The sequence below is a fragment of the Numida meleagris genome, chromosome 2 (genome assembly GCF_002078875.1).
Source record: "Numida meleagris isolate 19003 breed g44 Domestic line chromosome 2, NumMel1.0, whole genome shotgun sequence".
Classification (NCBI taxonomy): Eukaryota; Metazoa; Chordata; class Aves; order Galliformes; family Numididae; genus Numida; species Numida meleagris.
Genome location: NC_034410.1, coordinates 134735328 through 134761259, shown reverse-complemented (window position 1 = coordinate 134761259; position 25932 = coordinate 134735328). Strand labels below are relative to the sequence as shown.

The 25932-nt window shown below is 41.8% G+C and overlaps 2 protein-coding genes across 2 annotated transcripts in view; one reads left to right on the top strand and one right to left on the bottom strand.

Annotated features, from left to right (window-relative positions):
- COLEC10 (collectin subfamily member 10) lies at nt 4921–24782 on the bottom strand. The gene is made up of 6 exons (XM_021387338.1): nt 24456–24782; nt 13253–13324; nt 11474–11545; nt 9436–9489; nt 8259–8354; nt 4921–6810 (listed from the first exon to the last, which is right to left on the bottom strand). Exons 1-6 carry the CDS (start codon nt 24601–24603, stop codon nt 6419–6421), a joined length of 834 nt encoding a protein of 277 aa, XP_021243013.1. The 5' UTR covers nt 24604–24782; the 3' UTR covers nt 4921–6418.
- The window catches only part of TNFRSF11B (TNF receptor superfamily member 11b), a 70404-nt gene continuing 62153 nt past the window's right edge, over nt 17682–25932 (top strand). Inside the window, exons 1-2 of the mRNA XM_021387337.1 lie at nt 17682–20062; nt 23957–24003. Coding sequence (XP_021243012.1) covers nt 23977–24003 — 27 coding nt within the window. The 5' untranslated portion in view covers nt 17682–20062; nt 23957–23976. The remainder of the gene's footprint in view (nt 20063–23956; nt 24004–25932) is intronic.

Sequence of the window (25932 nt, the reverse complement as noted above, 5' to 3'; positions counted from 1 at the left end):
GTCTCACTCTGTCCCATCGAGGGAGAAAACCATATGCAGGACAGTCATGTATTCCTTGCATTAACTTTAGTATGTCCAGTGGTATGTGCTGACACTGGAAAAGGTTCATATCTGAGAAAATAGGAATGAAGAAGTGTGCCTTTCGCAAAGAAACTTTTAATTGTCCTTGTTTTCACAGAAAACATATTTCTACTTCTTCAGGCCCTGAGAAAGCTGTCAATTACATATGTGAATTTATAAGCAGCTCTGGGATTCTTGAGTAACTGAACTTAAATTTCTCCTTGGATCTACTGACAGCCTTTTAGATTTTCTCAGACGAGCTTTTAAACATTTTCAAGACTTAGAGACTGGCTCACAGTGGGAAACAAATTCCACAGTTCACATGCTAAGCATCCGCCAACTCCATATTCACATTTTTCTGCAGTGTTTTATGTAATCTTCTCCTGACTAAGTGTTGATCATTGTTGCTCCTTCCACCCTCTGCATGGTGTAGTGTCCCACGTGCTCCTGGAATGTTGTGGGGCAACTGATACAAAGGCTTCTATTGTATGAAGCTGGGGAAACTAACATCCCTTGCTGGACAATACACTGCCGAGAGGTTATTAAGATAGCTTGAAACATCTACTAAGGGGAAAAAATGAACAGAGGATTCATGACTGAAATCAATTTCCAAAAAGACATTACTTACATTTATTATACTCTTAAGGATTGAACTATGTCTGAAACAGTAAGACCAAAGCAATAATTGACATCTCGCTACTTTTACAAAGTTATGCCTGTTTTCTAAAACACGTAAGTAAAAACTAATACAGCTATTATCTGGATGGAGAGGGAGGACACATAGTGAAATGAAATTACAATGTATGGGAGAGTCACGGCTCCGCAGATGGGCCCACATTGCTCTGCATCATGCTAATGGGGAGATACAGTCCCTTTACTGCCCCATCATCCGGAGATCTGCTCTTGTTTAGGCTCTTGTTTAGGACTTCCGTGGGTTTAAGTGTAGGTATAACATGGAGGATGGAACAGGTCTTACAGATTCACAACTCAGAAATGCACATGATCACACACGCTTCCCAGCCAGGGAAGTTACTTTGAGGTTAAATCTGTGCTTTGGTAGGCTACTACTGTGCTTTGATAGGTCACTGCTGTTCTCTGCAAAACAGGGTGATGCAAGTTCCTAGTCGCACCCACATAATGAAAATCCAGTGAAACTTTTCCTCTGTGTTGAAATATTGACATGGAGAAACCTTTCCAGGCCTGGGAGGGTGTGGTGTGAGGCTGTGCTGCGTGCTGCAGGTAGGCCAAGTTCACAGAATTCTTTTACGATTCGCTGTTCTCCCCTCCCACAAATACAAACCAACCCAGATTACACTGCTGCTTTGATCTTCCTTGTTCTTTCTTATGCATGTTGAGGAGATTAAGTGTGACTTCAGTAAAGAAAAAAAGAAATGGCAATCCATGCCTTTTATACAAATGTGCAAATGTATTAAAGCAAGACAATTACAGAACAATGCCTTCCAACATAACCATAAGCTGATCTCCCTCCCTGTGACACATTTACCATTTTCATCATCACAGTGTCAAATTACTTCTCTTTACAACTGTTTCATGTGGTTGAACTACAACTAAAATGTACCTTTGAGGACTGTAGATGAAACTAAGTAGAGATACCTGTATATTCCTGTGGCTGTGATCAAGAATGTGGCACACCATTGCTTTAGGTATTAAATTTTTTTTTTTATTTTTGAAGTAATTGACTACCTTAAAGGCAGTGAAAGAAGTGGATCTGCTTAGTGCCCGTGTGAGATTGCTTGGAATGCTTCAGATAAATGTATTCCTAATGAGATATATTTATTTTGTATTTTGTATTTAATTAGAATTATTGTTCAAAATGTTATACTTACCATGAGTATCTGCACATTATGTGCATTCTAATCCTGATGCCAGCAGGAGGTTAATGCTTGCATTGAGGTGACAATCTACAGAATGTAGGAGATCATAAAGTCCCAATTCTCTCAGAGCTGAAAGAACACTGAAGTATTCCTGGTATGATGTAGCAAGATCTGGTGTAGATGACTTGTATTCACTGTTCATCTACAAGCAGATGTATCAGGAGGTTGGTGTGGCTGAACAGGGGCTGTTCCTGGTCGATTTCCAAAGCAAAAAGGTGGAAAGGAAGAGATGGAAGCAGGATGGGCAGCAGGGGAAGAATTTTGAAATGCTACCTTAGTATATATGGCAGCATTTGGAAATTCAAAGCTTAAATGAAGTTGAGACTTGCATAGTCAAGGGCAACAAGAAGATCTTCTACCACTGTATCTATCGGAAAAGGCTGAGCAAAGAAAATGTAGCTGAACAAAGCAGGTGATGCAGTGACAGCAGACAGCTGAAAATGAAGCATTCTATGGTCTCTTTGTCTTCTTTATCAAAAAGTTATCCCATTCTTCTGTGCTTAGGGAAAGTGTTCAGAGAACTACTAGCAATATCTGATGGCTGAGTAAGGGATTTCCTGTGAGAGTTTGAACAGAAAACTCCATGGGACCAGACAGAATGCATCCAAGGTCCTGAGAAAACTGGTTGCAACGCCACTCTAAATTGGGAAGGTTATGGTGAACATAGAAGTTTCCAAATTTCTGGAATAGGCAAATGTTGCTTCCTTCTTCACAAACACCAAAACATAACCTGGGGAACTTTAAAATTATCAGCATCACATCGGTCCCTGTGGAACTTTGAGGAGTCCTCTTGGAGCATATAAATTAGAAGAAGATGACTGAGAATAACCAGTGTGAATTTTCTAAGGGTATATCATGCCCAACCAGCCAGGTTGCTTTCTGCAATAAAATGACTGGATTTGTGGATGAGGGGGAGCAGTGGAAGTCATTTATCTCAACTTTAGCAAGGCTTTTGACACTGTGACTCCAACAGTAATTTTATATCCTGTTTAGGACATTATGGTCTGTACACTGAAACTCATGTTTAACATCTCTCAGTTAGCTGGAGGAGGTGACAAAGTCCATTTTCATCTGGTTTCAGATGCCAGTGAACTGGAGGGAACAGTCAGTACACTCACAGGCAGGGCTGCCATGCAGAGGAAGCCAGGCTGGCTGGAGGGTTGCACTGACAGGAACCTGATGGAACTTAGCAGGGACAAATGCAAAGTTTCCAGCAGCTAGGAAGGCAGAAATCTACGGTGAAAGAGGCTGGTGCTGACTGGCTTTACTGAGAAGGCCCTTGGGAAATCTGACAGTCTGCACTGCCTGTGAGACAGAATGGGGCCTGGCAGCAGAGAAGGCTCACAGCACCCTTGGCTGTGCTAGCAGGGCATTGCCAGGAGATCAAGGAAGGGATTTTCCTCCCAGTCATCACTTATTAGACCACATCTAGCCACTGTGTCCTTTTAAGCAACTCCATTCAGAAAGGACATGGGAAACTTGGAGCATTTTCTGCTGAGGATAGTCGGGAGGAGGTAAGAGAAGTGGATTTATTCAGCCTACAGAAGTGACTTTGCTTGAACCTGGTGGCTGTCTGCTGGGACATATAGGAGAATCTTTGAGAAGATGAACCAAGGCTCTACACAGTGATGTCTGGTGTGAGTACACATAATAGCGGGTATAAATTGAAACAAGAAAGGTTCAGACTGGGTATGAGGAAAAGAAGAACAAGGGAAAAGCATAATATTGGGATTAGGTAAAATGGTTTAGGTACCCTGATCCAACAGACCACAAATCCTGAATAGCCAGACACCATTTCCTGTCTCCTGGATCCATCCACTTCATGTAGAAACCTAAGACACTTTACCCACCACAGTGAGTTTCCATTGGCTAGCAATGAAACCTGTGATATAGCCCAAATTCTTAATTATAACAGGCATATTTTTCCTGCGAAACACAGCTATAATCTTTTAGTTAGTTCAGGCTTAAGCTTGTGTCTGCATGGTACAGAGTTATATGGACTTACCTGCCAGGTTTCCTGTATGGTGCAGTGTCTTATTTGGCTTGGCCTATGAGCTAGACTTCTTGGCAAAATTTATTAACTGAGACCCAGTGCTGCAGGAATGGTTTGCATGAGCACATGATCTTGCTTATACCTCACTAGTAGGAACATCTGTGCTGTGTTCCTCTGCTGTCCCTCTTCTGTAGTTAGCAAAGAAACAGCCAGCTAGGGTCTACTTGCCCAATGAATGCACAGTGGCTAGAAGAATTGTTTTTGTTTATTTTTTCTATTTAAGAAAGAGTGAATGTGGTGTGGTGGGTGAGGTGGAGGTTGGAGGCAACAGGTGGTTGCAGCCTTTCCACTGCAGAAGCCCAACCCAAGTTCCTCACCCACTTCCCTCAGCCACTTGATGGTCATTCCTTCCCATGTGTGGGGCACACTCCTGGGTTAGTTGTAACTCACTGTAGATGGAATCCAGCTTCCTTTATTGCTTTGTTTGTAGCTTCAATCTAGACGTGTTCTTTGATTTTGTACATGAAGGAGACTGCCTGGTCAAATCTTAGTCAGAGCTTGATCCTGGAGCAGAGTATTTCTGCTACTTTATCTTCTCCTAGCCTTAAGTTTCCTTCTGAAGAACAGGAAAATGGCCTATAAATGATGTTTGTCAGCATGAAGGGAATGTCTGTTTTTTGTCAGCCGGTGATCCCAATATGGACAGACAGTTCCAGAATGTAGACCCCCTCCATCTGGCAAGCATGTTTTGGTAGTATTTTGGGTCAGAGGTAAGGATGGGGAGGGTGGGAAGGTGGGTGCTCGTGTGATTGTGCCTATCCACTGGAATGTTAGTGTGCCATTTCCTCATGACTAGTAAGAACTGCCATACTGTGAATCTCTGGACCTGACCTTGTAAAAGGCACTACTTTTCCTCAAGAAACCTTTCCATTAATTCTTTGTCATTATTCATTAATGATTCTAAAGCCCAAATAATTTAGCAAGTTTATTACTCTTGATCCTAAAAAGCATAATTCTGCTTAATGTTGGGGAATGTAAATTCTCAGGAAGGGAACAATTCAGGATGAGGTACATTGTGCTAAGCAAACCTGTTTGCCAAAGTACACTCATAGCATAGTTGGGGAGCAATGAAAATAAGTGTGGTCCCACACCTGCATTCTTGAGACTGAATAGTTCCCTGGAGGGTGTGTAGCAACACAGGTGATTTACTGCTGGTGGCAACAAATGGTTTTCTGGAAGAACAAGTAGCCGATAAACTGGCTTAGAAAAGTAGCTCTGAGTCACAAGAGTTTCCTGGGATGCTCCGGTGTTGGTCATTGCTCAGAGATGAGCTTGAAGTCAAACTACCAGCTAGAAAATGGTATGGAGGATTTTACAGTCGGAGACCAGGCTAAGCATGACAGATGTTTTGTTGCCTTTGCAATGCTGTATACAGCTGCAGAAGGGAGACTTAAAGCTGACCCTCTGCATTGCTCGCTGATGGGACTGCCTCCATGTCCAGCTCTTCATCTGTCCAGAGGAACATTTTGCAACCAATGCTGAGAGCGACTTGCAGTATGCATTGGCTGCACTATGACTACTGCCCAGCATAGATATTCCAGATAGCATTTTGTCCTTTTTAGTCCCAACTGGGGAAGAAAATTTACAGACTTTCTTACAGAGAATGTGGAGTCTTTACTAGCATCTCCTACTGTGAGGAAAGGTGAGATTTTGAAGCAATGTGAGGAAAGACTAAGAATAAACAGGCTCACTTCTGAAGGTAAAACGGATGCTGTGTCTCAGGAGCATCCTGGACTTCAGAACAGTCCTGGCAATGGTGTCATAGAAGCCATGTGAATGTGAGCTCTTCCACTGTGTGAAGGAATGTGCTCTTTGGTACTAGCAATGGTATGAAAATTGGATCCATTATGGACATGCTGACGTGGATAACTGAGGAGCCAGGCTCTGACAGCAAATTCTGCACTGTTTGTTTACAGCCTACAGCAGTGGCTTTGCTTCCTTTATACTGTTTTCTTTATGCTAGACTTTTCTAGATTCTTGCACAGCTTTTTGGGGGCATTAGAGGCTAGAATTGTTCCTTCTCAGGTTGCAGGCAAGCTGTGCAGACCTGCAGAAGTGCCATTGCTTAGTTCCTCACACCTCAGCCAACCGAATGGGTGACAGAGTGGGAAGCAGAGATAAGTGAGTCCTTCACTGCATTAGTGAAATCATGTTTGCTTCTGTGTGCTCTAAATTTGCCCAACCTCCCTCAATTATACTTAAAAATGAAATAAAAATTCCCAGTTGGCTGGATGCCCCCTACAGACCTGATCTGGCTTTATGGTCCCTGCCATGTAGCATTGGTTACTCTTGGTTAACCCAATGAATGCTGGATTGACCCCTGTCCTTGTTTGTCTGCACTCTCTACAGCAGATGAATGAGGAGGGGTTATTGTATGTACAGAAGGTGCCAGACATCTTTTGTAGCACGTTTATTTTCTCTTCTTGAGGAACTCACAGATGAAGTAGATGGTGACTTGACACTCAGAGTCATTCCACTCTCCCGTGCTGAGCATTTCCACGCAGTCCTCGTGGCCCGTGGAGTCGTGAGGCTCCCCATCCTTCCAGTTACTGTAGTTCTGCAGCGGGCTGCTGTCTGCATACACAAACTGCCCTTCTTTTTCCATGTCATTCATCCCAATGAATGCTCGGAAAAGGCCACTTGAGGAGATGTAGTCAGCAAGCAGGGTGTTGGTCGCCTCATCTTTAGGCATGGCCAGTGTTCCTCCTCTGTCCCTGCAGTGCATCAGAGCTTCTCTGTAATTCTTCTCTTCTTTGACAATATAGTAGAATTTCTCATCTGTCTCCCTGATGCCTGCTATAACTTTAAAGGGGAAAAATAAATCTTTAATGACATTTCAGCAGCTACTGAAGGTTCTTCTGTTCCACTATGACAAGATGGTTTTCACACCAGAATTAATGAAAAGGAAATAGGGAAATTGTTCCCACCACCGAATTTAGGGTGAACAATAAAGACATGATCAGAGACTGATGCTCCCAGTAGGAATGACAAGAACCTTACACACACTCAGTCTTGACTGGCATGTGTCCCCTGTGACTGTTTAGTACCAGACATCCTTGAAGTAAAAGTTACCAAATCAAGGCATGCTGAATGGACAAGTAGCAGTGAATAACTGATATCACCCTGGTTGCTTTGTATACGATTGCCATATTGTGTTATAGATTGTGAAAGAGTGCTGTGGGATAGTAAAGCAGGGGAACTGAACAGCTAGAGCCATGTAGAGGGCGAGACTGCTAAAATAAGTCATTTTAAATAGAGCCTGCTGTTCACCGCTGTTGCAGCCACTAAGAGACATTGAATAGGAAAGTGGCTGCTCAGCAGCTTTTAAAGGAAAATTTCTCAGGCAGCAGGTATCCTAGCGAATTAAGCAGTGCCAGGAAGCATTCCTGGGTAGCTGGTGCCAGTTTGTCCCCGCTCTTGGATTGCTGGAGTGGTCCTGGTCACAGCTTTGGCCTCAGGCAAATAACAGTCCCCAAATTCTGGAGCTACTCCAGAAACAGTTGAAGAGTTTGCAGAGGACCACTCAGTTTTGTAGGATTTAGCAATACAGATGAGAGCTGTGCCAGCTGTGCCAGCTGTGCCAGAGAATGGCTTCAGACATATTTAATTTACAGATTAGACTGAGTCCTAGAAGTGGTTGTGGAGCCTTTACAAAATATCTGCTACACTGGTAAATGCTCTTCCTTCCTTTCAGGAGGGGTATTTTGCACTGTCCTGCTCACAGCACTGCCTATAGACATGACTTCTTATAACCCATGTCTTTGAGGTGTTGGTGTCTCCCTTATTACAGAGAAAGATGCTTGCAATGAAGGGAGGGATGAGAGGAGCACCATGCATGAATGCAGCTGTCCTGAGCAGCAGCAGAAAGATCAAGAAGTTCCTAGTGCTTTTTCTGGCTCTATGGAGTAGATTGGCACAACCTTTTCCGTTTTGTTGTGTGGATGGCCACTGAGTCTGAGGGTGAGCAGGCTGACAGTGCAGAGGCAGTTAGCAAGCTGTGCCTTGTTCTTTCATTATTATTTCTGTTGTGCTATTGATCATTGCTGTACTGTAGTTGCTTTTATTCACCAGCTGCTTATATTCTTACAGGTGCCAGGCTGTCTCTTTTTTGTATGTTTCTGGAGTGCTTTGCACAGTGAGGCCCTCTGTCTTGTCCTACATGCTGCTGTGGAACAGCAGTAGTAGAAGAATAGCTGTGATAAATGTTATAAGAACCAAATAAATCACATCAAATACATAATGATCCTTACCATTCTTTACAAACTTGATGGATGTGTTAAGCCGAGCAACATTGATATTCAGTTGTCCAACAACTCTGCGGTATCTTCCACAGTCACAGACCGTGCCTGATGCAAAACAAAGGACAGAGGATTTATCTGTTCAGAAATAAATATTTTTTGCAGATGAAAGTGTTTGCCAACTTCCTTCCACCCATATCAGTGTAGGATTTACACATCCTCTGCCCTTCTTATCATCGATTCCATCTCACTGTGGATGTGTGGTTTACTATGATGATCTCACAGTGTTGCATCTGAATGACAAAGGTATCCTCTGGAACCTTTGGATCCACAGACAGCACTAATTCCTTAGACTTCTGATAGGAACAACATCACCACTGTTTTCTCAGTGAAAGAGTATTTGAAGTATACATTGAGGTGGGACTGGAAAATCTTTAGTAGATGGACCACGTTAGCTGCATGCAGCTGTGGTACCACAGAAATAGTTGATGCCAACTCAAATAATCAATAGCTGTCAAGCTCTGAAATCTTGGTTGTATTTTTGGTTGGTAAACTGAAATTTGACTTGATTTATGTTTTGTGTGTTCCTCTCTAATTCTCAGGAAGAAAACAAGTTGCTGATGGTTTCTCACTAAAAAACAATCTGATGAACCATATGAAATGCCTTAAAAATGAACACAGTTGAACACTGAAGGTGGGAAAATATTCATGGTTATTAGGACTGGGAGGAACCTTCTCGGTGATCAAATCCAAATTCTTCTCTTGTAAGCCAATGTGTTGCATTCATTTGACAACAAATTATTCTCTTTCTAAAATTACATACATTTTTGTCTCTGTGCTTTTAAGAGAAGACTGTTAAAGGAGTTCATTCCTTTGGTATTCAGAAACTTTCTTCCAGTTTTCAGTATTAAAATTCTCCTGACCCGCTGATGCGTTAAGTTTTATGTTATCAACAATTGCCCTTTAATTTATATAATTTCTCCCTATGCTGCGTAGCATTGCCATCAGTCATGTTTCTAGCCTTCATTTTGCTAAAAAAAACTTTTCAGACTCTTCCTGTTTGTTTCACCCATTCTGAAGTTTGTCTATAGGCCTCAACATTTTGTAAACTCCAGACAAGTCAACCCGGAAATTGAAGACCTAGCATAAGCAAACTCGAGCGTTCTTCAGAGAAGGATGCCCAACATACCTGCTTTTCCTTTTTTTCCAGACACCCCTGTTATGCCTTTGGCTCCTTTGTCACCTGGATAAAAAGGAAAATATATTCTCAGATCTCAGACAGTGCCTATGTCAGGGGAGCATATATGAAAAACCTGTTTAATAATATATTAGTGGTGTGCTTCTAATAGGAAGGACTAATGTACTGTACTGGCCAATATGCCAAGTCAAACAAGCCATGATTAATGCTGGTGAATGAAAATAAGTAGAACCCTTTAATAACTAACCCGCCGATAACACAGGTATGTTGTGTGCTGCTGGTTCCTGGTACTGCTTTAAATACAAACTGCACCATGATCCCGAGAAGCTGCAAACACTCAGGAATCCACTCACCACCTTACAGGACCTTCCTGGGGTCGGCAGCTTCATGTCAGGACAAGGCACCAGATGAGGCCGGCGGGCGCTGAGGCACAGAATTCGTGTGTGCTACAAGTTGTGTTTATGGGCAGCAGTTAGCACCCGCACAAAATGAGGTCACTAGGGAGCAGTGTTTCATTTCAGATATAGTTCATGGAAAGATGATTTATTTTTCTCTTGCTTTCCCCTTGTTCTGTACATTGTAAAAAATGGTAGAATTGCTTCTCCAAATGCCATGCTAATATCTAAATACAGGTGACCAGCCTGTTTTTTAATGATCTCAGCTATAATTTGACAGCTGTCAAAAGTCTCCGCTGTGTAGCTCAGGAGCAGATGGACTTTGTCTGAAATTAATGTCAGCTCTTCTTTATAAATTAAAACCTTCGGAGGCCAGATAGTGTTGATCCATGCTCTCCCTTGTTGATAGCTATGTTTTGATGTGATTATCCTTTTATATGGTTGTATTTTTTAAAGAAAGAAATCAGTAGCTGTCTGGCATTTCAGTTAGCATTGCTTGGCACCCTGCCCACTTACATGATGAAATTTCAGGGTTGCTTCCTTAAGAACTTGTATGTTTAATGGTAAGTCTAAAGAGTGACTTAGTGGCCTTTGCTTCTGCAAATGAAAAAGGAAATGAGAAAAAAAGATCCAAGTAGAAAGGGCAATAAAGTGTACAGACAGGTTGACAGACAGCTTGGTTTAAAGCCTTAGAGCACTGGTTTACTTTTAGATAAACAATTTGTGGGATTCTTATACTCTAGTTTCCTTTGGTGATTGAAGACATCTTAGGAGATAGCTATCTGTGTCTTCAGTTGTCTAGGTATTTTGAAAATGAATCCCCCAGGCCAAATTCTTTTGTTCTTCTCTGATAGTGGGGTTGGCTGGAGGCCATCAGAGGTTTATTAAAAAGCACTGGTGTGAGAAGCTCCCAGGATAACTTGTTCCACCCACTCACCCTCATGACTGAGTTGATTGCTTGGTTAGGGACCACAGAGTTCCCCTTAGGACAGTGGATCCTTGATGAGCTGCTAAGGCAGATCTCATTGTGGCAGAAGTAATATTTCTTCTTCAGCTCTAAAAGGAATGCCTAATCTCTTCAGGATGCTAGAGCAATAATTTCATGGAATTATTGCCCAACTAGATTTGGAGTCTGCCTTGATTTGCATGGAGTAGTTGTCCCTTGCTATGTAAATTCTCTTAAAATCCTCTCCTTACCTGGCTATCCTGTGCAGTTCTTACTTGCATCTCCCACACAATGCAGGTGTGGCATCCTGAGCAGCAGCGGACTATTGGCTCAGGCCCTTCAACATTGGATGCAGGGGCACAAATCTGGTGTTCTCTTTTTGAGGTCTCAGAGGATTTGTGCTTTTTACTTTACCAGGCCCAGATTTTTCCCTTTCTCTTTTATGTTCTCAGAGGACTGATTTCTTAACTTATCGAGCAAACTAATTTTAGCCAAGTAAGCAATACATTGCATGTGGGAAATATAAATATTTCAGTTAGCTCTAATCACTGATCTTTCTGCATAATTTTCTTTGGAGAGCTCCGGTTGCAGCCGATATTTGATGATACTCCATACCTGGAACTCACACAAAACACATATTTACCTTGAAGAAAAAAAAAAAGAAGGAAATTCCCAGACCAGGGATTACCTTTTCCACCAATCGGACCGATTTTCCCAAGCATTCCCTGGTCACCAACATCCCCCACAGTTCCTTTGTTTCCTGGGAGAAGAAATATGAGGAAGAGTACATATGACTTCTGTCATTTCTTCCCTGAGATGCTACCCCTCAATTCCTGCTGTTTTCCCTGAGCATGGCAAGCCCCAGCGTAAGACACAGACACTACAAACATGCTCATGTGAGCGTACACGTGAGCACATTGCAAGCTTTATAGCTTTAGCTTTTATTTAGACTTGCTTGTACCAACCTGGGCTACTGAAGTGCTCCTGTCAGCCACAGGGCTGCTGGCAGCCCCACTCTTTTGGCAGGGAACAGCAAAATGACTCCAGTGCCAGAAAACAGCACTTAAACCAGATCTGCTGTGGCTGCCTGCAGTTCAGGTCACAGCTGCTGGGGGACCAGCTGGACTCTGCAAGGCACCTTACTAAAAATGCCTGTTTATCTGCCAGAAACTTCATATTTTCATGTAGAAAATACAAACTAAAACTGCTAGTGAGTATTCAAATATTGATTTTACTTCACAATGAAACTAGACCATCAGCAGGTTGCTTGGAAGTGCGTCTCTTTTCTGTTTTTTTGTTGTTTTTTTTTTTAAATTATTTTACTTTATTATTATTTCTCTACTGTAGACAAAAGCCTTTTCTTGGTTCTGGAGGTTCTCATGAAGTTCTCATGGCTTTGCTGGGTATCCTTCTGGAAGCAGAAGTGCACGTAAGGAGCTGCTACTGGCACTGTGCTTGCTTCCCAGTCCTTGGAGCACCAAAATAGTGGGTGCCTTTTTGACTGGTTAGCAGTGTAAGTTCTGAAGTAGCTGGGTGATAGTAAGAGTCCAGCTTAGGAAATCTCAGTTTTCACACTGATAACATTACTAAGATGATTCTTAAATGTTTTGTTGTGTTTTTTTTTTTTTTATCTGATCTGCTTGAATCTTACCTGATCTTTTTAAAGTAAGATATGCAGTCATCTGACTGCATTTAAAAATGAAAAAGATTTTTATTGTAACAGTAATAATAGGACAATTTTGAAGATTCTATACAAGTAAAAACCTTTGTGATTAGTCTTAGAATATTAGACCGCTATCAAGGAAGGAAGAAGATGGATATGCTTTATCCATATTACTGGCACCTCAAGCTTTGGAGTTAGCACGTGCAAACAAGGTTGATGCTATCTTGTCTGGTGGCACAGAGTGCTGTGCTCGGGTAACTGGGAAGATGTGAGGTTTGTTTAATAGAGCTGAGTTCTGAGACATCTTATGCTCCTTGCTCTCAGCTCTGATGTTCCTGCTTGATCAGAGAAACTGAGTTTCTCAATGTGTGCCTCTGTTTGCTTTTCTGAAAAAGAGGGACAACTGAGACTGAATTTTGCTGAGCATCCTGATTCAAAATTCAGTTTCACCTAAAGGATCATTTCACTAAGGTTACAGTAATCTTTCTGATTACACATATGATCTGGGAAGCTGTCAGTCTTCTAGATCTCACTCATGGTCGCCACTTGAGAGAGCAGCAGTCAATGTGCTGTTTTATTACGTGACTATTTACATTTATTGCCAGACTCTCATTATGTATTGGCAGGAATTACACCAAGCTCTCAGTACATGGTTAGGTTCACTGATTAATGTTTGACAGGCATTGTGAAATCCACTGAAGCAAAAGGAATGAAAAGCATTGCATTAAACAGCACTGATTTTAAATGCAGTTGTATGTGTTGATATTTGTATACCAGTAATAGCCAACAAACCGTCATAAATACCTTTAGGTCCTTTTGGTCCAACTTTTCCTTGTTTGCCCACTTCTCCTCTATCTCCTTTTTCACCATCGTCCCCTTCCAAAAAAAAACCAACATAAAACAAAACATCATGATACATTTCACCCAGTGTAGTAAATGCAGCTATACAATCAATGCAGAAAGTCAAGTTTACAGTCACCTTATTTCGGTACTGATTTCTTTTTGTTTCGTATTGAAGACACTGTAGCCATGAAGTAAAATTCCAGAGAGGAGCTGACGAATCTGACCATTAGGAAAAGCTAAAAATTTTCCGTTTTGGAGAAGTTGTTCCCATGTAAGAATTCTATTACACCAACTCCAGCTCTTGTCTTTTAAGGCCTAGTAGCTGTAAAGCAGATAAATAAACAGGTGTTTCTCTGTTGGGAAATCTGGGAGAAATGCCAGGGGAAGCAATTGGAGTTTATTAATTGTTCCTCGTGACTCTTGAGTTCAAGGTATTCAGATGCTATAGAAACAGGAAGAATGTAAATATACTGCAATAGTTCTTAACATAGACCATAGCATTTAGTAGGGCAGAAGTCTTGCCTTCAGTTTTTTGACAGGTGGCATATGTTAGTATAGCAAACACATTTTCCAGTTACTCCAATGCTTTATTTTGAGTTAGTCACTCACAGAGTATCTGTAGGAGGAAAATTCACTGTGTTACAGTAGTGCAGAGATTTCCCCAAAAGAGATCAAGGTGTTATTACACAAGTTACTGTATATACCTGTAGAAATTTTTGAGCAGCTTACAGTTTGAAAAAGCAAGACAGCAATTAGGAATGAGAAAGTATCATCTTCTTTAATATTGCGTAGAATTTTTTCTTGAGGTTATGCAGGAAAACAGAAAATCAGAGGTACAACTGGAGATGATTTTTGTATCTTCATATTATCTTCATATTCTTAGTTTAGATCCCGAGAACATCTTTCCTCTTTTTTTTCCATCATTACGTGACAAGACCAATGACCTGTCTCAGTGAGGACAGTGCCTCCAGCCCCAGCAGAAGGTGTTCATGGAACTGAGTGTGTTGAGGGTGACTGTTCCCCATGAGCAGTAGTGTTAGGGTTTACCTGACTGAAGGACTCTGTCCAGTCAGCACGTCAAGAGTCACTGCTTATTCTACCCTGCAAAGATTAGTCTTGTGCCTTTTAACCCCATTTATATTTTTTGTCTCTATAAGAACCTGTGACAAAAACGTCAAAGATTTAATTACGTGCTGGGGGAGAAAGTAGCTTCCTATGGCTGCTTTCAGACTGATTGCTTCATTGGGTATCCTCTCATTCTTGTTTTGTAAAAAACATCACCCATTCATTCTTCATTTACCTTGTGCTACTTTCATAGCCAACAGGCAGCATATCGTGGGCTGCTCCATGGGGTGATGAGAGGCACTGGGCGTTAACTGCAGCATATAAAAGATAGTACTGGGTCCTCTGTGTGTGGGATATGGGGACAGGACTGAGTTTGTCCCTGTATGCTGCAAAAAGCTTTAGTGTTGAGACCCTTTGGAGGAGATCAGACTCACCCCATTAGTCAGGATGTCCTCGGGGGTGGTGGGCAGTGGTCCAAACTGAAGGTGATAAAGGGCTGAGCTGGGGGAGGAAACACTCCTTAAAGGAAGGGGCAAGGAAGGCACATGGCGTGTTGTGTGTGCTGGTACACTAGGTTGCTTTGTTTTCAACACCAGCTGCCACAGGACAAAATTGGAAGGGAAAAGGTTATAAGCAGCCAACAGGAGAATTTTTAAACATCTTTTTATTCTTACTGATTATTCAAAGATACTTGAGAAGTCCAAAAAGCCAAGCTCCTACAAGCCATGATGAAGCTGTAGGTCTGAGATCCAAGCTGATGGAAAGATGCCCGCTTGTACTGAGTTCTTGCTTAGAGGTCACTGAACAGCAGAGACAGAGAATTTGCAGTTTAATTCTGCTGTTGACCTCAGTGCGAACATCATTTACGAATGAGAAACCGAGCAATTGTCCTTTCCAAACCCAGCTATGAAGCCCTTGAGAAAACTGTAAGAGTCACTTCTCAGTAGGAGAGGAATTCAGAAAAGATTCCCAGAGGCCGACAAAGACCTTGTAAAATCTGGTTCCAGGAAAAGGTTAAGAGCTGATGTGATCATAGTCTGCAAAGCCATGCAGGGGAGGAAATGTGTGATAATAGAAAGGAATAAGGGTGTGATTCAAAGACTGGAAAAGCTGGATGAGTTCTGACTAGAAAGGTAACGTGAGATTATTTAGGAAGTGGGCCACACTCTCCAGCAGGGGAGGCACACCTAAGAGATTTCCAGTTCTCACCTATGCAATGAATTCCTTTATGTGCATACAATATGCTGCAATTCTGGCTCTGGTGTAGAAACAGCTGAGGGAGTTTCTTTGGCCTGAGTCATGTGGGAGAGCAAACCAGATTCCTCCAAACCTTCTGAATGCTGCCTGTCACCCTGGCTGTCCTCATCACCTGTCAGCCCAGCCAGTTACCTTCTGTGTGTCTCACAAGCTGCTCTGCTGGAATAAGGGCTCAAGTGAGACTGTTGGTTTCTGCAGAAAGGAGGCCTCTGTGCAAGAAAGATGCTTTTGTTTATTTATTTATTTATTAAGAAATATTGCTTAGACAGTTAATCTTAGAGCCCTGGAAAGAAAGTCAATATACCAGCAGAGAAGCAGTGATTACTTTCCAAATATGTTTGCTTTCAATCTCAGTTACAACTCAGAGCCAATAAGAGCTGCAGTGGCTTTTTTTCTGAGAGACTTTGGAGCAAGTTTTGCACACATGAGGCTGCCAGAGATGAAGCTTGGTTCTTGTGTGTCAACCATTAGGCTGAGAGCTGGCAGTTTGAAAGGTGTAAAAGGTGTGGGAAAGTTTGTTCTGGACATTTCGAGAAATTAAGAGGTCCCAGTTTTTGCTGAAGCCATCTAAAAGCCTGAGGGACAGGGAAGGAGGATCTATCACCTGTTTCATCTGGGCATGAAGTGGTATACCATGCTCTGCCTTAGTTCCCATACTCTGGAAATGGAAATAATACTAATGTGCCTGTCTGTAAGAGAAGGAAAATCCTGCTTTTCCCCCAGTATCAAATCTGAATATGGGTAGGCAAGCGTAGAAGCCAACAATATTAATTAGTGGTACAATTTCATTGTTAATTTAATAATTAATTAAGTCAAATGCTTGATAATATGGTGTTAGAATTATCAATCCATTGTTCCCGACTTTAGGTGTATGCAGTGATCTCTAATTTTGGCAATAAATGGGACTTCTTGGGTTATGCTCCCCCCTTGTGGTTTTGCTACGATTTGCAATGAGGTAGGAAAGTGCGAAAGGTTGGTTGACCTTGTTTTGAACAAGGTTGAGTTGGCTTTCTCTCTAATTTATAATGAGCATTTCTTCCTTCTTTCTGGGACTTCTTGTGGACAGCATTTCACTGTAGTAGACACTTTTTAATTAGTTTTTTGCTTTGTTTTGTTTTGTTTTATAATTTGCCAGAAAAATGAATCTAACTCTCCTGGCTGTGCTCTGGACAGAGTGTTTGAATTGTTGTACTACTGTACTTTGTGCTCTGTGACTTGTCTTACAGGAAAAAGAGAAGTTCTGATCCTGACCTCATATGTTTGAAATCTATGCCTGGAATTTAAACTCTCCTTTGTGCTGCTGTACATTTGGAGAAGTATCAGGTTAAGTTTTGACCCAATTAGCAAATTGTAACCTTAAAACTGTTGCTGCAGAGATTTCAGGTAATGCATTGTATTGGCATCTGAGATGTGGATGGAGCACTTGTAACAAATAGGTGAGGCATGTTCATCACTCTACTTTGCTCATGTTTCTGCAAGCTGGTTTACTTCTGTGTCACAGATTTAAAATCATAGAATCACTGAATCGTAGAATCATAGAATCCTTAGAGCTGGAAGGGACTTTTAAAGACCATCTAGTCCAACTCCCCTGCAGTGAACAGGGACATGCACAACTGGATCAGGTTGCCCAGAGCCTGATCCAGCCTCACCTTGAAAGTCTCCAGGGATGGGGCATCAACCACATCTCTGGGCAACCTGTACCAGTGCCTCACCACCCTCACTGTAAAAGACTTTTTCCTTATATCTAACCTAAATCTACCCTCTTTAAGCTTGAAACTCTTGTCCTATCACAACGAACTGTGCTAAAGAGTCTGTCCCTTTCTTTCCCATAGATCCCCTTTAGACACTGAAAAGCTGCTGTCGAGTCTCCCTGTAGCCTTCTCCAGTCTGAACAGCCCCAGCTCTCTCAGCCTGTCCTCACAGGGGAGGTGTTCCATCCCTTGGATCATTTTTGTGGCCCTCCTCTGAACACATTCCAACAGGTCCATGTCTCTCCTGTACTGAGCACTGCACATCTGGATGCAGTACTCCAGGTGAGGTCTCACCAGTGCAGAGCAGAGGGGCAGGATCACCTCCCTTGCCCTGCTGGCCACGCTTCTTTTGATGCAGCCTAGGATATGTCTGACTTTCTGGACTGCGAGGGCACACTGCTGGCTCATGTCCAGCTTTCCAGCCACCAGTACCCTCAGGTCCTTTTTGGCACAGCTGTACTCTATCTTCAAATGAGTCTTTTGTTGTCAGTTTATCTGGTTTGTATTCACAAATGGAGGAAGTATTCAGGTTAAATAGTTCACTTATGTTTAGTGGCTTCCCAAGTCTTGTGATCAAGGGCTGACCCGAGTTCTTGGAGAATCAGGACAGACTTTAGTGACCATGTCTATCTGCGAATGCAGCCCCATGGCAGCGTGAGAGCAATACTGCAGGCTGTGTGGGGAACTCCTGAGCTTGATTCAGGCTTTTTGTCTCCAGGAGCATACAAAACCCTCCATCTGGTTTAACTGAGATTTCCAAGTGTGCTGACAAGTCATGGCCCGAGTTAGCTGCAGTTCCTCACTCCTGACCAAAAATACTCCATAGATGCTAGTGTTCTCTAAGCCTCTCTTTTATAGTGAATCAATTAAGACACATCCTGTGAAGCAAAAGGACCAAGAAGGCCATATGGGTCTGTCTCAGGTTTAGCACCCTATACTTTGCCACTATCTGAACTCATTTAGCATACATCGCAGCCCCTAGTGCCTTCCTCCACACTCCAGGGCATCATCCTGTAAAAGGCTCATCCTGTAAAGGCTCATCCTGTAAAATGACAGAAAATTCACTTTTGGTAGGCTAAAGCACAATCAGATCTCAAAAAAGCAGAGAAGTTCTGGGTCATGGGTGATGTGCTACAGGGAGAGAGGGGTGGTCAACTTTGATTTCTTTGGACATGGTTGTTTTGCACTACTTGCTTTGGATGCATTTAGCATTTCTAGGCATTGAGTCCCACCACAGAGGCTTTATATGCAATCTGTTGTGTGGTTGTACCCTGTGATCACGTTACAAGCTCTGTTGTTTTCCATGGTTCATGCCTGGAGTCCTGCTACAGGCACAGGGACCCTCCCCACCTCTGCAGACAGTGTGGGGAGATGAGGTGATGCCACTGCCCCAAGTGTTAAAATAAAGGAATAAGGACTTGTGTAATTCTGAAGCTTTGAAATTTCTTTGGAAGCAACTGACTGCCTTGGAAAAGCTTAGCAGATATCCACAGGGTTAGTTCTCAGTTACTTGTCTTCCTATGCATCTTCGGTTTGCAGCCCACTGACCATGAGTAAGCCCAAGCAGTCACTGAGCCTCTGCAGCACCCGTGTGTGTACAATCCCATTTGAGAGGTTTGGTCACCAGAGGGAGTCACAGACTCTGAGAAATAAACAAATAAAACAGTTTGTCTTTCCATTGCATAAGTGTGTCACAGCTACGTCAATGGAAAGCCTCAAGATTTCCTCTAATTTCACTTTCAGTGTCCTTTAGATCCTTAGCGAGTTTCCCGTAGCTGTGGGGGTTCCTGTTTCCAAGCTATACATGACAAGTGAGGACAGGATCTCTTGTGCTGTCTTGGAGCTAAATGAAGTCATCTGGCTGGAGTCAATCGGATGCAATGTCCCCCACCCCATTCCTCTTCCCGTCAGCCCTCAGCACTGACCTGCAGACTTCCCTCCCACTCTGTCTGATTTTCAGCACTCATCTCACCCTGCATTTAATGAATTATGGAAATGAGAAGGGAAATACCAATAATGCAAATCATACACATTTTTAGTGAGCTGAATTAGCTCGGTGAGAAGTCTGATGAATAAACAGTTGAGCCAGCACAAGGGGAAGGTAGAGACCTATGGTCAGAGTGATGGGCCTCCCTTTTTAGAAAAGAACCTGACCGCCTTGTCCAGCTGTAGTGTGTAACTTCACCTACAGCCACTCTTCCCCGTGCCCTGCAGGAAACATGTAGTGCTCCACAGTTTTTGCCAGGAGAAAGAGAAGTGTTTTGCTCACAAGTTCCTGTCTTTTTTCACTCAGCTCCAAGTTAGACAATGGAGGTTCAGTCACCTTTCCTGGTGAAGTGGAAAGAATCTCAAGAATAAATTGGATTCTTTGCTCACTTTTCTGTTTTCTGCTTCTAAACATCCATTGACTTCACTAGAAATAGCCCCTTATTCTATTGCATTTCATGAGTCAGAATCAAACCCTTGTAGGGTCAATGAAGTTCTGCTGGTTTGTATTATTTGGCAGTGTGGGATTTTGTGCATGAACAGGATATACATTGTATCCTTAATGACACCAAAATAATTTGTATTATTTCTGATTCTTCTTTCATTTCATTTGTCCCAGTTTAAGGATCTAAGCCGGATCCCCTGCCGTTATGATGTGATCTCCAAGACCCATGGTCTACAGCGGTCTGAGTGTGGAATCAAACCTACACTGGTAAGAAATACAAACCCAATATATTTTGAATTTGCATTTAAATGCCCTCATACATGCTTTGTAGCTCAGGCTGAAAAACTTCAGAAACTTAACATCTGCTAAAATATATGAAGGCTAAAATGCGTGAAAAGTAGAATTATGTGTTGATTGTAAGGTGCTTTTCAGATCAAACGTGAGGCGCTAAGAGGGAAGCTTAGTTATAGGTTTGAACAGCCTATAGGATGTGGTAAGGCATTTCTTATTTTTGGAAGGAAATGTGGATAGCAGCATATCTGGTTTCTGAGAGTTTTAGGTTTTCCAGGAGTGGAATTGCATAAGAACAATTAAAGCTAAGAGATGGACAGCTACACAGGAGACCACAGTAAATGCTATTTTGAGGTGCTAGTCAATGTCACAGAGTTTATAAGCACCATTTGTCAAAAATAATAGTAAGGAAGCACTTTACATCTGAATTACTATGGGAAACTCTCTGTATTCTTCAGAATTCATCTCATTCCAGGTTTTCAACTTGGATCTTACTCAAGGCCTTTGAAGTCCTGTGTCTGGATTTCAAAGGAAATGAGCTGGGACCTGGGACAGATAGCAAGATCTAGAGTCAGACTTCAGGAACACTGAGCTCCCACAAATCCACATGAAATCAACTGTAGTCTTGTTCCACACTTCTGTAAAGCCATCCCTATTCTCCCCGTGCTCCTACTTTTAATAAGAGTTTAGGAATTGAAGTTTTGGACTCTCCATTTTTCCTCACTAATGTTGTTGATGATTGATTGATTTGGGCCGATGCATGGACCAACAACTGGTGCTTTTCCTCTTACAGCATTAACTGCTGCCTCCTCACAGTTCCCCTTAAAGCAGCAGCAGCCACCAGCCTATTTCCAGGCATGGAAGGATACAGAGTGATAGGGCTGTGACTGACCTTGCTAGTCCAAGCAATTGTCTTCCCTGCAAAATTCATTGCTTTATTTATGCTCTGCCTGGTTTTGTTTGGACCCAAGAGGTTAATGAGTGCAGAATTTGGTCTTTATTGTCCTAGTTAATCAACTGTGAATAAGCATTACCTAACTTAAGTTTTCAGAAGTATTACACCAAACCATTCCAGCTAAATCCAAGTCAGTCATAAACATCTCAGCTCAAACACCAAAGTAAGTTACAAATACTGAAAATGTGTTTCAATCTGAAGAACAAATTTGCTTCTTTTTTAGTATTTCAATAAGGGTTCAAGAAATTGCTTCCCAGATTTCTGTTTTTAACTTCTGTATCAGCCATTTTGCCACATACCTCAACAGCTTTCCCAAGAAGGCAGGACAAGACAGCTGTTGCACTGGGGCTACATTCATTAAAAAATGCCTCTCTTTTTGAGAAGTGACCTGAGCATTGCATAGAAAAGGAGACTGGAAGAGAAATATCAGCTTTTGGTTTTTTTCTTATGCTTTTTTCCTCTTTATTTTTTCCTGGATTGAAAATATATAAAATTTCTTTGCATAATTCTTTCAAAGTAGTTTTCATTTTCTGTTGCTTTCACCAGCGATTGCAAAGCAGCAGATAGGTCTGCAGAGTGCAGGGTTTGTATCACACATCACCAGCAGAGGTCAGGCTGAAACTCCTATTCATTTCTGATTGCTGAACTGTTTAATTCAGACTTCTATCATAGTAACAGAAAGTGCAAAAGTCTTACAGGACATCTACTGCCTTTCTCCTGTTCCTGGGAGCCTGTATCCTTCCAGAGTATTTTCTAGCTCTGTGTCTTCTGGTTCTGCTGACACTCTTCAGGAGCAGGGGAAGGAACTGGTGTGAAGACTTTCCTTATAATCAATCTGGAATTACCCTTTCTTTTCATTGCTTCACTCATATTATTCTTCCTGTGTGACATCCCAAGTGTGAGCATAAAAAAGGGGTATATTTCTGAAGGGGAAGAATTTGGCTTACACAAATTAACCTGGACAAGTTACAAGCAGCTTGTACAAACAGCAGCTGATTTTCAGGACACCGAACAGGTGATCTTTAGTGTGAGAATGCAGAAATGTCAAGTGCTTGCTCTTGTAGCAACTGTGAATGCCTAGGTGACGAAGTGAGTAATGAAACCTTCAAGTGTACAAGAAACAAAGGGTGGTATGTTTGGAATCTCTCCAAACATTCTCACTTCTCCCTCAGCCTTCTCGCCTCCCTTGTGCTATGTGGTAGGCAGAGCAGCACTGCTGCTGTGTAGTACCAAGGCCAATCTCACTCGTAGCCTAATCTAGCCTACTGGACAGTTTATGCCACCACAGCCTTGCAAAGCTATTTAATACTCTTTAGTTCTAGGTGCTTAGTCCCGTTAGATACTAATGTCCATTTAGAAGGAAGAAGTTGCCACAGCAGCGACCTGGCTTGTGGAGGTAGAAGAACCTGACCAGTGTACTATGGAAGCTCAGCACCTCTGTCCTGTGAGAACACGATTGTGCTCCACCATAGATGAAGACCCTGAGCAAATTAGAGGCAAAGGGGAGGAACTTGTGCAGGGTGGGTCAAAATACGTACTTTGGAGAATGGTTAACAAAGGGGCATAACAAATGGAGCACAGAAAATAAACCTTACAGCAATGGAAGTCAGAGGTTTGTCCATTGCCAGGGTTTAACTATCATCTAGTGGCAAAGTGTTGCCTGTGGCTGTTGTGTGGTCCTAGGCTGGGATCGTGTGTTCTGAGTCCTTAGGCACAAGATGGATAGAGAAAAACTGGATCAGGACAGAGTTTCTTCTGCTGTATTAGGTCAGTGTGTTTCATCATCAACTACAGGGAATGTCTGAGGAGTAACAGGGTAGTCACACACCCAGCTTGCTCAGTCTTTAGTTGCCCAGCTGACTGGCAGTCAACCAGTCTGCCATTGAGAGCTGCTTATAGCTGCCCTGGATGAGCTCAGATCTAGTAGGAACTGAAATGAGGATATAGGATCATATCACATTGACTGCAAGATATTTTGATGATCTGCCATGGATTTGAGCCAGTAATTTAGAGCTGATTTGCTCAACTCTTCTTTTAACTGTCATGGATCTTCGCTATGGTAATCTAATTTTAGAGTAGTAGTGAGGGCCCTGCCAATAGATGTTTGGCTCCTCTTGTATCTTGGTATCAGCCAGGAGGCATTAGGACTGCTAATGGCTAAATCCTGACTTTCTCAGTATCACACTTGCAGAGAGTCATATCTAACCTTTAAGTGCTCCCTGTCACAGCTAGACCAGAAAAACCAACTGGGATCCCAGCTACTCTCACATTGTCCAAAGACCAATTCATTAGCCTTGTGACTTGTTAAACACAATTCTGTCAAACTTTGTTCTTCAACCTGACATTATTCATATATTAATTAAACTAACTCCTGCTTGCTCCCTTGGGGGTCATTACATCTCTCTGCATTTATGCTGTGGCAGCAAAAGTTTAAGCTTGGATTGTAATCATAAAGAAATTAACTTGCTGATTAAAAATGGTCCTTTAAGCAACATGCATTTGAATAATCCATCATAAAAACAAATTAGTCTGGAGCAATACTTTTGACTTGATAATCTTTTTTTCTGCTTAAAATTTAAATCAGTTGCATTTTTTTTTCTTACTCTGGTGCCTATAGAAAAATACAATGAATTACTAAAAAGAAAGCAATAGTTCAAAATGCAATAGCTGTAGTGTTGAATATAGATTTTAGATCTGTCACTGCAAGATAGATTTGTATGTCATAGTCCTAATTTTCGGCTGTGGTGCCTTCAGGCAACTCCATTGACATTAGATACGTTACAGAAAATGCAAGTTAATGCAGAAAATTTGATTTTCTATATTTGCAAAGAATTTTGAAGATAAAAGAAGTGCACATGCCAGAGCTGATCGAGTTCTTGTTGAGGTCTTAGTGAAGGTCCTGTTTAATTCAACAGGAGCTGCTGGATCAGGTCTGATGAATGCAGCAGAATTCTGCTTACAGGTAAGCATTTGGAAATAATGTCGTTACAGTCATTTTAAATATTGCATTTCTCTCTCCAACTATATGCAAAGTGAGCTATTAACAGCTCAAAATAGGTGTGTACTTTCAGACAAAGTTCCTCAATTTATGGCTACTAACTGTACTGGTTGTGTGATGAATAAAAGAAGTAAGAGAAGATTTATGTGGCTGGAGAAAAGTGCAAAAGGACACATTTAATTTATATGAAAATATGTGAGAATATGTAACTGAAACTAAAGAAGAAAACAAATTCAAATCTCCTTGCTCTGCCATTTTACCCCATTACAGTTTCACTTTTCTAGATGTTTTTACAGATTGCAGTAACTTAGATCTTTCATCTACATCCCATGCCGCAAGCCCTCCGCATCTCTGTTCTTCAAAAAAACAGCCTTTATCAGTATTGGTTTCAGCATTAGTAACCTGATTTTCCTCACCTTTTGGTCCAGGTAAAATTGTGTGTGTCGAGCAGACATCTGTTGTAGGTCGGTTGTCAACATCAAAACCCAAAATCTGAACTTGGAAGATGAAAAACACTACTAGGGTCCCGTATTTCCTTAGCTGTTGTTCTTTCTTTCTGCTCATCCTTGCAGCTTCTCAGGAAATGCCTTTCGTTGTTACAGTCTTAACAAATGCAGCTGAATCAAAAATAAATGCTCTGCTAACTGAAGCACTGCAAAGATTGAGAGCTACATGCAAGAACAGCTAAATAAAGTGAAGAAAGGAGTTTGACGATGCTGTAGTTATTTCTGTCCTGCACATTATCCAGGATATTTATTTTACACTGACAGCTGTTTATTCCAATTTATCTCTTATCTGTGAGAAGTTTAGCTGTTTTTGTCATGGAAAATTTCTTCAATATATGGGGATAATCTCTTTTATCATTCTTTTTTTCCCCCTTGACACTGATTCTTCATGCCCAGCTTTTCATTTACTCAAGAGACAAAAGACTGTGGTATTTTATCCAAGTGGGTACTAATTAGTTGTAGGACACTTGTAGCTGGTTTTGTGATGTAAAGGAATTCTGATTCCTTATAATGAGTGAACAGACTTCCATGAGCTCTCTGCCAAGGAGATCTTTAGGGATGATGGACTAGCTCCTAGTCTGCTGTGGGTGGATGTCTCTTGTACAGTTTTCTTTTGGATGACATCTGGCATTCTGGCATCTACCAGAAGCCCTCATACGAGAGATGAACAGTTGATGTTTGCAATGGGTTTTTGAGCCAGAAGCCCATAAATGATGGTTTTATATTTACCTATTTTTCCACAATGGTTTTATCCAAGTCCAAATTCTTGATGATACGGAAGGACAAACTTCAGGATTGAATCCAGAGTAGGATGAGATGAATGACTGCAGAACCTCCTCCTATACCATTTTTCTCCTCTACTTGCAAACTGGGAGAGACCATATATCAGGACAGTGGTATAGCACATGCCTCAGTGCCATATTGTCTTTGCTTGTTTTTCCTGGGTAGCCAAGGAAGATGCCACTGTTTCAAATCTGCTTGAGTTAGCTGTCAATTTTTAAGCAGGATGCTGGGACTTTGAAAATAAGTGGAGGAGCCCTCGTGCGTAGAGGAATGGGTAGCATGCAACACCCATAAGTATCCTTTTGGAAGCAACTGTGACAGCTATCCATATGCAATCTCTTCCTAGAGCAATCTCCAGCTTTCTCTTAGGAAAAACACAGTAACAAGAAACATCAGACTACTCTGGGTAGCCTGAAAGCATAAAAGAGGAGATGAGTGTTTATAATCTTTCCAGGAATTTCATTTACTTCTGGTTTCTTACACAATGAAGCTGAGCAACAGTTTAATACTGCCTACAGAGTGATAATGTATTTGTTTTCCATCCCAGATAAAAAAAAAATGTATTTCCTGTAATAATAATTTTGAGATGCCTTCCTCATTATTT